We start from the raw sequence: 14,932 nt of genomic DNA, 5'->3' as shown, positions 1-14,932 counted from the left end.
CTTTCCCTGGAACTCCTTTCCTCACCTGTCTTCCCTGTTTCTATCGGTGATGATAGATTCTCTAGACTCATCAGGCTCTAGGGATTCCTGTTGCCGAAACTTGGTCTCTGTTCACTGGTGCCGAATAGAAACGCGGAGACAGAGTTTGGGGTGAGGTAGAAAAGAAGAGGTTTATTGCTTTGCCGGGTAAAGGGGGCCACAGCGTGTGCCCGCCCTGGAGGGGGTAGCGAGCAGTCTACAGTGTTCAAGGAGCAGGGCGTGGTCGGCTCGTGGACGTTCTTCTGATTGGTCGGTGGGGACTTAATTGGGAGCCAGCATCATCAACCTTCTGGCTCCAGCCGGTCTGGGGTCTAGTGCTTGTGGGCAGCATACGGTTAACTTCTTCCACCTGGTGTGGGTTTCGGTATCTGCAAAACAGCTCAAAGGACGTGGCTCAGAATATTATCTATATAGTCCTTGAGGTAGAACTAAAGGTCCTTGACTTTGTTTAATGGCTAAAGTATTATTATTTTGTCTTGCTTGACTGTTTTCCTTTCTTTCTGCATTTTCTCACTTCTGATTAAATTTATCCTTTTTTAAAAATTTAATTTATTTTTGGCTGCGTTGGGTCTTCGTTGCTGCGCGTGGGCTTTTCTCTAGTTGCGGCGAGCGGGGGCTACTCTTCGTTGCTGTGCGCGGGCTTTTCACTGCGGTGGCTTCTCTTGTTGCGGAGCACGGGCTCTAGGTGCGTGGGCTTCAGTAGTTGTGGCTCGCGGGCTCTAGAGCGCAGGCTCAGTAGCTGTGGTGCACGGGCTTAGTTGCTCCGCGGCATGTGGGATCTTCCCGGACCAGGGCTCGAACCCGTGCCCCCTGCATTGGCAGGCGGATTCCCAACCACTGCGCCACCAGGGAAGCCCCATCATAGGGTTCTGCTCGGTTACACTCCTCCTCTGAAGTCCTACCCCCCCACTCCCCTCCCTGCCACACTTAATCAGCCTTTGTATAAGCTTCTTATTCAGCTGTAACACATTACCGCAAACTTAGTGACTTAACATGAATGTGTTATCTTACAGTTCTGGAGATTAGAAGTCTAAAATCAAGGAGTTGGCAAGGCTGTGTTCCTTCTGAAGGCTTCTGTCCCCTTGCCTTTTCAGCTTCTAGAGTCTCTACCCACAATGCCTTGCCTCGTGGCTCCTTTCTTACCTCACTCCAGCCTGTGCTTCCATTGTCACAAGTCCTCTGACTCTGACCCTCCTGCCTCCCTCTTATAAGAATGCTTGTGATTATATCAGCCCCACCGAGATAATCTAGGATGATCTCCCCAGCTCAAGACCCTTAACTTAATCACATCTGTAAAGTCCATTTTGCCATCTAAAGGAACATATTCCCAGGTTCAGGGCATTAGGGTAGGGGCTTATTAGGAGGGCCTAATTAGGACTGAGCTTACCCCAGTCTCCAGGTATTGCCACTTCTAGCTTTGTGACCCATGGTGAACCTGTCCTTTTCTTTCCATTCTGCTGCTACCATCCACATTGAGGTCCCCATCACTGCATCCTTGACACCTGTTTCTTCTCCTCTCTACTCGCCTGCCCACTGTTTCCGGATGAAGCTTCCTAAAGCATCTCTTCGTTCCTGACATCTCTGCTCAGAAGCTATCAGTGGCTCCCCTTTGATTTTACTGGGGTTGGCGAACTTTTAATTTTTTTGTAAAAGGCCAGATAGATAGTCAATATTTTAGACTTTGTGGGCCAAGAGGCAAAATTGAGGCTATTAGGTAGGTACTTATTATAACCGTTTAAATGTGACCATTAAAAAATGTAAAGGGAGGGCTTCCCTGGTGGCGCAGTGGTTGAGAGTCCGCCTGCCGATGCAGGGGACACGGGTTCGTGCCCCGGTCCAGGAGGATCCCACGTGCCGTGGAGCGGCTGGGCCCGTGAGCCATGGCCACTGAGCCTGTGCGTCCGGAGCCTGTGCTCCGCAACGGGAGAGGCCACAGCAGTGAGAGGCCCGTGTACCACAAAAAAAAAGAAAAAAAAAAGTAAAGAGCCGAGCCTGTGCGTCCGGAGCCTGTGCTCCGCAACGGGAGAGGCCACAGCAGTGAGAGGCCCGTGTACCACAAAAAAAAAGAAAAAAAAAAGTAAAGGGAGTTCCTTGGTGGCCTAGTAGTTAGGATTCCGGGCTTTCATTGCCATGGCTCTGGATGAAATCCCTGGTCAGGGAACTGAGATCCCACCAGCCGTGCGGCGTGGCCAAAAAAAAATGTAAAAACTATTCTTAGCTCACAGGTATACACAAACAGGCGGCAACCCGGATTTGGACTACAGGCCATAGTTTGCTGGCCTCTGGTTTGTACGCGCAAGTTCTGAACTGCTCAGCCTCAACTCACGGCCCTGACTCAGCTTTCCAAGTATGTCTGCTGCTATGACTGCACCGCACAAACCCTGTTCTAGCTTGGGTCTTCATTACCACTGCTTAGGCTGTGTGCCTTGCTAGAAAAGCCATTCCTTCACCTGCTCAGATTCTACCTGTTCTTCAAGTCTCAGAGCAAGTCCTGCCTTCTTTATGAATCCTCATCATAACAGCCACCACAGTTTCATCCTAGCTCATGTGTATATCTGGAGAGAGGGAGGCATGGCCTGACAGCTGGTCCACTGAGAACCACACTTAGCATGATGGGAGGGCCCCATGCGTGGATGTCATCCATGATACTTGTTACCGAGAGAAGGAGATTGAGGACCAGTGATCAGTGTCATTTAATTAGCGCCTAAATGCATAATGCCTTATGCTGTTGTTTAACTAGATTATATTCTCCCTAACGGCCCTGCCTCTGGCATGTCCCTCTTTGTTTCCCGTGGAGTTATGTGCGTATTATATATTTACCATGGTCTTGATTATTCCTATGTGGGGATGCTTTTTACTGCTTTGTTTCTCAAACCCCAGGAATTAGATTACCATCTCATAAGTTTTGCTGTATCTGTAACCCAACTAAATATTTTTATGAGGGGCAGTATAGTACAGTACAGATTCTGGATGCAGAATGCTTGGGGTTGAGTCATGGCTCTGCTGGTTCCTGGCTGTGTGACCTTAGATGAATTACCTTAACTACTTTGTGCCTCATTTTCCTCTCTGCAAACAGAGATAATAATTTTATCTACCTTACAGGGTTGGGAGGGGAAACTAATTGATATACCTTAAAGCCCTAAAGTTATTGCTTGACACACATTAAGCATAGCAGAGTTTTAGTTACTCTTACTACTATTACTGTTATTGATTTTCACACCTTTGATGAACTGGGTCCTGGGCACTCAGTTTGCATCATTCATTGGTACACAGCAAGCACAATGTAAATGTGTGTATTTTTATTTCTTTTAATTGACTCACTTTTAAAATACCAAATTTATTTTAATAGGAAACTTTTAAGCAATGGTAGTCACAAATTCAAATTTCTTGATACATATATTTTAAAATTTATAAGAAAATAAAATACATAACTGTTAAACTAAAGGATGCTTCCCCTGTACCCCGCATGTGGGATACTGGCTTAATTGACATAAAATTCAAAAAGAAAAAAGTACACTTATCTTTTTGATTTTCAGTGGAGAGCAATCAATCCACCTGAGAACTTTTGGAATGAACTGAACACTGTTAGAATTACAGGTCTGAGGAGGCCTGAGAACAGGGTTATTTCCTTGTAGGTGCCCAGAATCCCAGAGTGGACTTGTTTTATACGCTTAATTGGTTTTTATCTTTCAAAACCATTTCTAACCATTCTGAGATGCTCTTCTAATGAGCTGAGGTTTTCAGAATGGGAGGCTTTACAGTGCTGATATCAGAAGAAGATCCCCTCCTGTTGAAATTTTCTGGGCCTTCATGAGCAGGAAGTATTAAGCAGTCCTTAACGGGGTTAGCAGTCTAGGCTGATTTCATAGATTTTATTGTATTCTGCTTATTTTGTTTTTTTCCTCTTACCATAAACCAACAAAGCATGCAGAGCTTTAGAGTACCTTTCCAAACTGTGGTAATTAATATAATTGTTTTCATAATATCACAGAAATGGGATATTGCTATGTGGAATGAAGGGGTTAGGTGGTTTTGACAATAGAAAGCTGTCGTGTGAACTGATTCCAGGATGCCAGTCAAGGGGGTGAATTAACTTTGTGTTCACTGACCACATACACGCAGAAAGAATCCCTATCTAGGTGTGTCTTTAGAAAGATATCAGGTAATCTGTAGTAAGCATCACTTTATTTATTTATTTATATTTTTTAGCAGCTTCATTCATTGAGGTATAGTTTACATAACATAAAATTTACCCACTGTAACTGTACAGTTCAGTGATGGTAGTAAATTTATAGAGTTGTGTAACCATCACAGCAATTCAGTTTTACAACATTTCCATCATTGCAAAAAGTTTTCTTTTGCCCCTTTATGGTCAATCCTTGTTCCTACCCCTAGCCCTGGGCAACCACTGATTTGCTTTCTATCTATAGATATTCCTCTTCTGGACATCATATAAATAGAATCACAAAATGTGTAGTCTTTTGCATCTGATGTATTTTAAAAAATTATTTCTTATTGAGGTCACATCGGTTTAGAATATTATATAAGTATCACATGTACAACCTTATATTTCTACTTCTATGTACACTACATTGTGCTCACCACCAAAAATTTAGTTTACATCACTTTAGATTGTAATCTTCTCCTGTGTATTTGAGCTTTCTTATCCTAATTCAACCTCTGAATTTAAATCCTTAAAGGTTTTTTTGCCTTTCTTTCCATTTTAATGAATGTCTTATTCCCCTGGAAACCATCATTCGTGAGTGTATTTTAGTCATCCGAAGCCACAAACACGATAGCTGTTAACAGTGTATGTCATTCAATTGTCAAGAGTTTTAGGACGTTGATTACTTTGTTTCTAAAACAGCCTTATAAATAATAGGAAGCCCTGCTTGGGCCATCAAGTCCTGTCGGGTTAATATTTAGTTGAGTCTTTCTGTTGCCTCTTTAGAAAGGTCTGGCTTCACGGTGAGACCAGTGGCTGGATACCTGAGTCCTCGAGACTTTCTGGCAGGACTGGCCTACAGAGTGTTCCACTGTACTCAGTACATCCGCCATGGTTCGGACCCCCTCTACACCCCGGAACCGTGAGTACCCACACTGTAAAGCTGGGCTGGATGGAGACCGCCACATTGGAAAGTGGTCAGGGCTCACTTCACTTGAGAGTAAATTGGGTCCAGGAACGCTAAAGACCACTGTTCCTTAGGCCACCGAGGTTATCACTTTGCTTATGATGCTGTTTTACCTGAATAGTCTTGTGATTAATGGGCTGCCAAGGTCTTCACTGGGGAGCAGAGAGCAGTAAAGTAGCTGATGGTGACAGAAGTGGCCAGGGATTAGAGCTGAGTCTCCGAAGCCCCCTCCTCTTCCTAGGGGACGGAGGCTCACTGACCAGCTGGGTACCCAGCAGGGTCACTACATTGTTTTTTTCTTTTTTTAGCTCCTTTCAGCATCCCTGAAAGTGTTTTCAGGGTAAACAAAGGTTACTTATAGGACTCCAGACATTGGGGGAGAAATGCTTCTTAGAGTGGATGAATGCTCAAAGGAGAGCTGTCAGAGCTAAGAAAGGCAATCTCTAAATCTAGCCCAGAGGGTTTACAAATAGCAGGCACTTTGTTCGTTGCCTTTGAATAACTGGCCCTCCTGAGACCCGTGGTAGCTGCCAAAATGTATGCAGAGAGAGAGGGCAAAGAGATGAGATTTTAGCCACAGAGGTCTATAAAATTGGGGGAATAATGTGTTACATTTTTACCAAAGTACTTTCAACCAATTCATTCAGCAAACATTTATGTGCAGTGCTAGCAGGGAGGTACGGCGGATTCAAAGATGAATAAAATGTAGCAGCTGTTTTCTTAAAGCCTCTCCCATTCTGGCAGGGGAGATAGAAACATAAATAATTATGAAAGGATGTGTTTAGGCCTGTAAGGGTGTATGTGTTCAGAGTATCAGAGGAGCAAAGGGGAGGAAACAGTCCCGAAAGGCATTTCAGAGAAAGTGAAAAATTAGTGGGGGTCTAGAAGGGTGGGTAGGAATTTCTTTTTTGGATAAAGCCGAGTGCGGAGGGAGGGGAAAGCTTTCAAGTCAAGGAAAACAACCAGTACAAAGATGTGGAGGCACAAAAGAGGCATAAATGAACAAGGCTTGTTACTTTAGAGGGGCCAGAACATAGGTATGTGTTAGGGATGAAATGACTCTTTTGTCCACAATGTAAGCAGTCATTTGTCAAAACAGGACCCTTGGGCTTAATTCTGTAGGTAGCAGGGAGCTGTCCAAGGCTCCTAAGCATGATCAGATAGTCGTCTTTGAGAAGGATGATGAGGGTGGGGACTTGGAAGTGTGGAGAATGAACTAGCTGGAAAACCAGCAGGAGCTCCCATTCCAGTGAAGTAATACAGTTTATAAGCCCTCAGTGGGATAGGATGAGAGGTCACCTTGGAGAAACATCCTCAAGATGGAATTAACAGTATTTGGTGACTATAATGAGGGCCAGGAGATGAGAGGGTCCCTAAGGCAATGCTAAGTTTGTTTTGTTTTGTTTTGTTTTTGCGGTCCGCGGGCCTCTCACTGTTGTGGCCTCTCCTGTTGCGGAGCACAGGCTCTGGATGCGCAGGCTCAGTGGCCATGGCTCACGGGCCCAGCCGCTCCGCGGCATGTGGGATCCTCCCGGACCGGGGCACGAACCCGTGTCCCCTGCATCGGCAGGCGGACTCTCAACCACTGCGCCACCAGGGAAGCCCAATGCTAAGGTTTTTATCAGTAGATTGGGAAGCTGAATGGGTAGTTTTTTCTAATAATAATTGAAAATATGGGAGGGGATTAGGCTTGGAGGCAAGAGGGAATAAAAGAGGGAGCAAAGAGGAGGATTTGGGTTTGGAGCATCCTGTCTTTGAGGGGCCCATGGGTGGGACCTCCAGTTGGAGAAGCCTCTGGTAGTTGGAGATAAGGGCTGAGAGTTCAGAAGTGAATTAGGGCTCCTGCTACCGATCTGAGTGTTTTCTTCTTCCATGACTCCTCTGACCACACAGGCAAGAGGAAGCTAAGTCAGAGCATGGAAACTCGGGATTCACTACCTTGGGGTTGTTTTGGCAGGCTCCTTTTTGTGGGTTTTATATCATTCATTTGTTTCTTAAATTATTATTATGATTTTATGAGTAGGTAACACATGCACATGATTTAGCATTCAAAGCTTACGAAAGGGCACACTCTGAACAGTGACTTTTTTCCCTCCTCTGCTCCCTTGACACCTGTTGCATCCTCCCCAGGAGCAACCACTGCTACCAGTTTCCACTGCGTCCTTCCAGATATACACTGTGCAGACACAATTCTCTGTAAAGGTCCCTTTAATCCGTATGTATAGCAAAGTCCCAAGTCTCTTCCCAGCCACATGCTGTAGTTTGAATCTATGAAACACTAGATCGGGAGTGCTGTTTCCTGCCCAAGCACTTTCGCAGGCATTGTCTTTGAAATGCAGTCCCATTTCCTCTGTTGAGAGCCAAGAGGGCAGCTTCTCCAGTTTGTGAAGTTCAGCTTGGCTCCTGGGTTTGGTGCTTGTACGCTGCTTCCAGGTAACTGCTTCTAATTGCTGAACTGTTGTAGTTGAGGCAGCACTAATGAGACAGAGGTGGGCCCTGAAGGGGCAGCTAGAAATGAGAGTGAAAGCAGCGAAAATACATTATCCGAAAAAAGAATTTTGTTGTTTTCCTCTTCAGTCTGGGAAGAATGTATTTTGATAGCCTAGCTCTCAACACATATGGGGTGTTAAACATAGGTTGTTTTTACCATTTTACATTTTAAAACTCATCAGGTACTGGGGCTTGAATTTAAAAAGCAGTGGTGGATTGGGTTGCTTCCCTGGGGAGGTTCTGGCCTGGAGGACAGTAGAGAAAGTCCTGGGGAATCAGTGACTCCTGATTTTCTTGGTGGGAAGAGTTGCTTTTCCATGTGTTTCTACCTGGATTGAAAGGTCACTGATTCTGCTAGAAGTGAGGCTCTTTCTCCCTTGGAGCACTGCCTGAGGCAGGGATTCTGCACACTGTTGTCGCATAGCTACTTATTTTGATCAGCTGTGATCGCAAGCAACTTTGTCACTAATCGAGTATTGAAGTTTACAAATGATTTCTTTTAAAAAAATCAATTGGGTCAAATTCAAGGTTATTCCAATAAGAGCATCCCTCTCACTCAGTGGAATGACAGGGAAAGGGACAGAGCTCTAAGTTACATGGGTGTGCGAGCATCACCTGGCATGCGAATAGTGGCAGGACAAAAATTTGGGAAGCCATCCCCCCAATCTCCTGCTCTCCTCTTTGCTTCTCTGGGAAGTCCATTGTGGTCTGTGTCATATTGCACCCTCTGGCCACTTTATCTTTTAGAACAGGGTTTCTCAACCTTGGCACTATTGATATTTTGAGCCAAATAGTGCTTTGTTGTGGTAGGATGTTTAGCAGCATCCCTGGCCTCTACCTGCTAGATGTCAAGAGTACACTCCCACCCGTGCCAGATGTGACAACCAAAGATGTCTCCAGAAACTGCCAAATGTCCCCAGGGGGAAACATCTTCCCCAGTGAGAACCACTGTTTGAGAAGAAGTAATTTGGCAGGTCATTGTTGTTCTGTCTGACAATTATTTTTCTCTTAGAAGCAATCTGTAGACTTTGTTTCCTTTCTAAAACACCAATCTGACTGTAGCATTCCCTTGTTTGACCTCTGTTGGTTCCCTGTTACATAAAAGGAAAAAATAAAAAATGTTTGATATCATCAAATCACACCTTCTGTCTCTCTTTCTACCCCCCTCCAAAACTTTATGCTCTAGCCATACTGGACTTCTCACCATCCCCATGAGCCTGTTGGTTCATGCCTTTGCACAGGCATGAGCCAGCGCAGGTGGTTCATTTGGCCTGGAATGACTTGTGAAATCGTTTTAATTCTCAGGATTACAGCTCAGTAGCAACCTTTTCTGTGAAGACTTTCCCAGGCAGAGCTAGATATTCCTGTAGTACTTTTCCTTACTTCTGTTTTAACACTTACAACACTGCATGGGAATTATTTGTTCATGTGTCAGTCTCCTTCATCAGACTGTGATTAACTCAAGGCCGGCTGGCAAAGGCAATACGGGAACAAGAAGATCCGGACTGAGGTTGGAGTGGATCCCCGAACCTGGCATATAAAGTAAAAACTGAGTCCAGAGTGGGCTGAGCCGTGAATGCCACTGCCACCAGAAGGTGCCAGGTTTGAGACATGCACAGAGTCCCAGGCTCAGTCTGAGATCTGTGGAGTGAAGGGAACAGGGGAAGTCCCGGCTGCACCCTGTGTGTTGGTAGCACCTCCATCTGCAGGGCTGCAGCCCCTCCACTCCTTCCTGCAGCTCTACTTTGATTTCAAGAACTGCTGCTGGACACCCCTCCATCAATAAGGCATTTTTATATATTCAGTGTCTTCAGGCAAAGTCATGAACCATTAATGGTGGGATTTTAGACACCAGTTGAGGCTGTGAGGATAGGTCACTTGGACCAGAATAAATCACACCCAGGAGGGGCAACCGGTTTTGCTCATCTGTTTTGCTTTGGGAATGAAGATCATTTCAAAAGAAAAAAGTGGTTGTTCGCTATGAAGCTGAAGGAGAGGAGCGAAAGGAAATGTGAAGCTTGTCCCCACCTCCCCCTTATGAAAATAAGAGAGAGAGACAGAGACAGAGGCAGAGGGAGGGAAGGAAAAAGAGAGAGACCCAACTGCACTTCACATGGTGCTAAGAAGACATTTTCCCCCTTTGGGTAACAAACCCTGAATATAGTCTCACCTTAAAGGTAGGAAAGCTCATTGCCCTCTCTTAAAAAACAGTGTCAGTCTGTGATGTGTTCTCAGTTATATCTGAACTTCTTAAATGTGACATCAAGAAGATACGCTCTGAAATTGGCAAGCAGTGGTGCAGGTCCCTGCAGGACCGTCCTGTGTGTGGGTGTGCTGTGCATGTCTGAAGTGAGGGGGAGGACAGTGCACCAGAACAGTGGTAGGAACATCTCTGGATTTGCCTCTAGAAGATTCTTGCTGGAGAGGGGCGGTGGAGATCCAGTGTGTTTCCTAAACTGGTCTTGGGCACACTGCAGGGAGAAGAGAGTTGGAGGGAGGTATCTTTCCCTCACTCCTTGGTCTTGTCTGGCCTGGTCTCGTCTCTGATGTCAGCCTTCCGGTGTTCAGAGGGCGCTTTGGACTTTCAGCTGTCATATGCATCCTACCTGCCCACCCCCAGTTCCTCTTTAGTTCGTTTGGCTTTTCCTCCCCGGACACTTCCTTCTAGGGGATCTGTGGTCTCTATTCTTCATAGTTTCAACAGACTTCTTGAATGTGTTTTGTGCAAGGTGGATGTTAAATACTTGCTCACTGAATTTGCATGTGCCCATGTACTTGTGTATATGACTTTCAGTTTTATCTGTAGTCCTGACGGCCAGTGGTATCTTAGAAAGGCAGAGCTCTTTAATAAGAAATACGGTTTAATAAAACCATATTTTCCTGGGGCCAAATCTCATGCTTTCCTTCAGAAGCTGTGTGGACTGACAGAGGTCTTGGAAATGAAGGAGGGTAAGGCAAGAAGGTCCTAATTTCTAAGGTATTATAATCCAGTCTTGTTCTCTCCAGTATAGGCCAGACTCACCCATCCCATCTAGATTTCTGGATGAAGACCAGAGGTGGCCAGATGCCTCAAGGTTCTGTACCTTTGGAACATAAAACATTGCCCAGAGCAGTGTTGAAACACACATCCATAGCACCACCCTCTTACCCCTTGTCCTCTGCTCAGGGAGAAGCAACCAGGCATTTTCAATATAAACATACATTCTTCAACAACAGTTCTTGGAGGTCAAGCCAGTACAATATCTGTCTTTCCAGTAGAGCTATTGCCAAAGTAATAGTGCAGTTTTGCACCAGAAATCCCTTTAAAAGAATGTTTTAATGAAAACATTTAAGAATATGCTTTCTGTTTTGTTTTTCAGGTGTTGTGCTTAATATACTAGTAACAGAAATATCCTTTGCACAGCATAGCATAAGCTTATTCAGTCAGGGAGTTTCGGATTCAGGGCGGCATTGGGATGATTGATGATTCAGTACAGACTGATGCGGGTCTGTCTTCTTCTGCTCTTTCCTGCTGTGTCACTTTTCAAATCAGAGAGCAAACTTTCACCACTAAGAAAAAAGTCATGTCACCATTAACTCATATTGCAGTGTTTACTGCCATAATGCAACTAAATGCATCTGCGTTAAGGAAAATCTTTCTTGTCATAGTTGGACACTTTAGGGGCAATTAATGTTATTTTTAAATATAACTGTTTTAAAGTTTAAAAAAGGTTTTACAGTCAGGTGATTTTTCTTATCATTGCTGCTGTGTTCCATTTTTACAAGAAAAATAAAAGTGAATTATTTCTAACTTTAGTTTTCATCTATTTCTAAGCTAAGCAAGTGAATTTCATGCTTAGCCCTTGCTTATTAGAACAGAACCCTCTCTAAAACTGGCAGATGTCATTCATTGCCTTTTCCTGTGGCTCAGTCATTAATCCTGACATTATCTGTTAACTAACAATGCCAGCAGGTGAAGACACAGGCTTTCAAATTTATAAGAAACATTGACTGCCTCTCTCTTGATCGAAGAGATGCCTTTCACTAGGTCTGTAATGAGAGGGAAGATAGGACCTTTCCTTCTGCGACTTTCCCTCCTTGCTGCCGTCTGAGGGTTTCTGGGTCTGTGAACTTGTCTGATTTAAGCCCTGACCGTGATGGGTGTTTTTAATATCGGGCCTTACTGAAGTCACATCTGGGCAAGGTCTTACTGAATTGCCAGGAAGATACGCCAGAGCTTTATAGAGTTTAACCTTCATTCCTATGAGCTCTGGTTTAGCTTAAACTTGCTCTTTCCCACAGATCACCCTCATCCCTGCCAAGCGCAGTGCAAAGCTTCCTGCCCAGCCAACTGGCTTCCTCCATGGTTCTATCATCATTTTTCTGTTCAGGAGAGCAGAGCAGCATCGTACCAGCGATTCTCAGAAAATGGCATGTTCTCAGAAAGCTGATCCCATCTGGCCTCCCTTTCCTGAGTTTTAACCCGGAGCTCACACTCCAAGCTTAGCAGCCATTGTCTCCCTCGGGAGAAACTTGGTTTGGGCTACACCCAGGGTCAGTTAAGACGTTAGAGGCCCTAAGCCGAGAATATTTTCACCCCTTCCATTCTCCAACATAGATAAGTTCAACAACAACAACAGCAGCAGAAGCAATAATAATATATTTTTTACTACTAATAGCCAACATGTATATATCAATATGTACAGGCACTATTTTAAGTGTTGTATGTGGATGAACTCAATAATCACAACAACCCTCTGACTTGTGAGTTACTATTATTATTCTGAATTTATGGATGAGGAAATTGAGACACAGAAAGTTTAATTAACTTGCTCAAGGTCACACAGCTGGTAAACAGGGGAGTCAGGATTTGAACTCAGGGAGTAGTGCCAGCATCTTTTGGATTAACCACTCTTCTATATTAAAAAGTAACACTATAGAGGAAAACTCAAACTTGTATATGTGCTGAAGTTGAATAGCTTCTTTCTTGATTTTCCAATTATAAATTTTATGTAAGATAGTTGAGAGTGACACTTTCTTTCTTTAATTTGGTGGCCGTGTTTTGCCAGAACCCTAAGTACTGGATGTGCTTATTGGATGGTCTAGTGCTGTGCTGTCCCATCCAGTGTTCGGTCCAACTACCAGGCTTTGTTAGAAGCCCGCTCTCTCCTTTGATCTTCACAGGGCCACCATTAGTCTGCCCCTCTATCAAGAGGAGGCATCTTTTTTGTTTGTTTGTTTGTTTTTGTTTTTGTTTTTGCGGCACGTGGGCCCCTCACCGCCCGCGGCCCCTCCCGTTGCGGAGCACAGGCTCCGGAAGCGCAGGCTCCGGACGCGCAGGCTCAGCGGCCATGACCCACGAGCCTAGTCGCTCCGCGGCATGTGTGATCCCCCCAGACCGGGGCACGAACCCGCGTCCCCTGTACCAGCAGGCGGACCCCCAACCACTGCGCCACCAGGGAAGCCCTAGAGGAGGCATCTTTTATTTCACTGGGAGAAAGAAGGGGAAAGTGCCTCACTACAGAGCAGGGATGCATCCTTCTTTCTGCATCCTCAGGCAGGAGGCCCTATGGACCGCATGCCCAAACTCCAGGCCCCACTATCAGCTCTCAGTGTGACTGTTGGTAAGCCACTTAACCTCCCTGTGTGAGGGCTGATGAAATAATGCTTTGATCTTTGCAGAGAAAAAGGCTTTATATAAATACCAAATAGGTTTACTCCTCCTTGCCACCTCTTAAATTCACGTGGAGGCTGAGGTGCCTTGTAACATTCCAGAGCATCCTTAGTTACAAGGCCCACGTTCCTAGACCTGGACTCCCAAGTTTTCAGTCATAATACTGTGTCTAGTTTTGTGAGGTGCCTCAAAGCAAAAATAACCCCTAGGACTTTTTATGGGAGCCTTTTGTCTCCAAAGCTCCGAGCACTCTAACAATAGACGTTCTATAAAAACCCCCGCACACAACCCTATACATTATTTAAAACCTGTGCATTTTGAAACCAAATTTGTACCTAAGTGCCTGCTAGAGCCCTGTTGTTCTCTTAGGCTGTTAATGGTAGTGACTTGGGATACAGCTTTCAGCTTGTGTATGTATATATTTTAGCAGACTCAAAGCAGGATCCCTTTTTTTCCCCACCGCTCCACCCTCGCCAAGGTTTGCCTTCCTTGTGTGGTGCCTGTAACCCAAAATTAGCACTCATAAGCATCCACACCTGAGTCACAATTCATAGTCCCTCAGTGCCATGTCATCAGGGAGAAGCTCACTTAGGTCCTTTCAGGTGTGGAAGATGGAGGTGACCTGGGAAAAAAATTATTTTAGGAATATTTGCTTTTTAAAATTGCAAGCTCAGAAGAAATTCAAAGTGACTGAATTTTAGGCAAGGAAGAGGTAACCACTGGCTGTGCCTCTTCACCACCATGTCGAGAATTATATCTATTGACAGGTAGAGGAGCCACCACAGGAGAGAAGGAAAAATGTCCTTTCTGACACTTCCCACATGTGCTCTGTTCTGCTGACGTCATTCCACTCATGGCTACGAGGTAGGCAGGATTGTCACCATTTTACAGATGGCAATTCCAAAGATCAGTGAAGTCAGGTCATTTCCCTATGGACCCACAACTAGAAAATACCAAAACCAAGATCTAGTCCAAGCCCTTATGCTACACTGGAAATTAGGAAAACTATGCTTGGGATTCATTTAGATTTACCTCTATATGGTACAGTAGAACCCCACCATCTCCGTTTGATTCTGTTGAGTTCAGAAAGCAGTTACTGAACATCTATTACGTGCCAGGCTTTCCTAAGCACCAGGAACCCAGAGATGAACATGGCATGACCTGTGTCCTGGAGAAACTTACTGCTGCTTATTTAAGTGATAAAATCTCTTCCAAAAGGGCAAAACCTACTGAAGTACAATAGACTTAGGTGTAAGTATAATTTAATGTGTAATAATACCTAACTTGTTGGGAATTTATGTTTCTAATGCATTATCTTATGACATTGTTTAAGAACTCCATGAGATAAGAACCCTTATAATCTCCTGTTTACAGATGAAAAAACAATACATCCGTGCTGTCCAATATGGTAGAGATGTGGCTGTTTAAATTTATTAAGTAAAATGAAATAAAACCATAAATTTAGTTCCTCAGTAGTGCTGGTCACATTTAAGATGTTCAGTAATCACCTGAACCATGTGGCTTTTACCATATTGGATGATGCAGATACAGAATATTTCCATCATTGCAGGAAGCCCTGTTGCACATCACTGCTTCAGGTAACTTGCCTACACAGGAA

General features: G+C 44.6%; 1 protein-coding gene across 1 annotated transcript in view; it reads left to right on the top strand.

Moving 5' to 3' along the window:
- The window catches only part of TPH2 (tryptophan hydroxylase 2), an 89,557-nt gene that overhangs the window by 29,356 nt on the left and 45,269 nt on the right, over positions 1-14,932 (top strand). Inside the window, exon 7 of the mRNA XM_007448770.1 lies at positions 4,991-5,126. Within this exon, the coding sequence (XP_007448832.1) occupies positions 4,991-5,126 (136 nt within the window). The remainder of the gene's footprint in view (positions 1-4,990; positions 5,127-14,932) is intronic.

This window comes from Lipotes vexillifer, unplaced genomic scaffold (assembly GCF_000442215.2).
Source record: "Lipotes vexillifer unplaced genomic scaffold, Lipotes_vexillifer_v1.1 scaffold329, whole genome shotgun sequence".
Classification (NCBI taxonomy): Eukaryota; Metazoa; Chordata; class Mammalia; order Artiodactyla; family Lipotidae; genus Lipotes; species Lipotes vexillifer.
The sequence above is the reverse complement of the archived record's forward strand: the minus strand, read 5'-3'. Positions and strand labels throughout refer to the sequence as shown.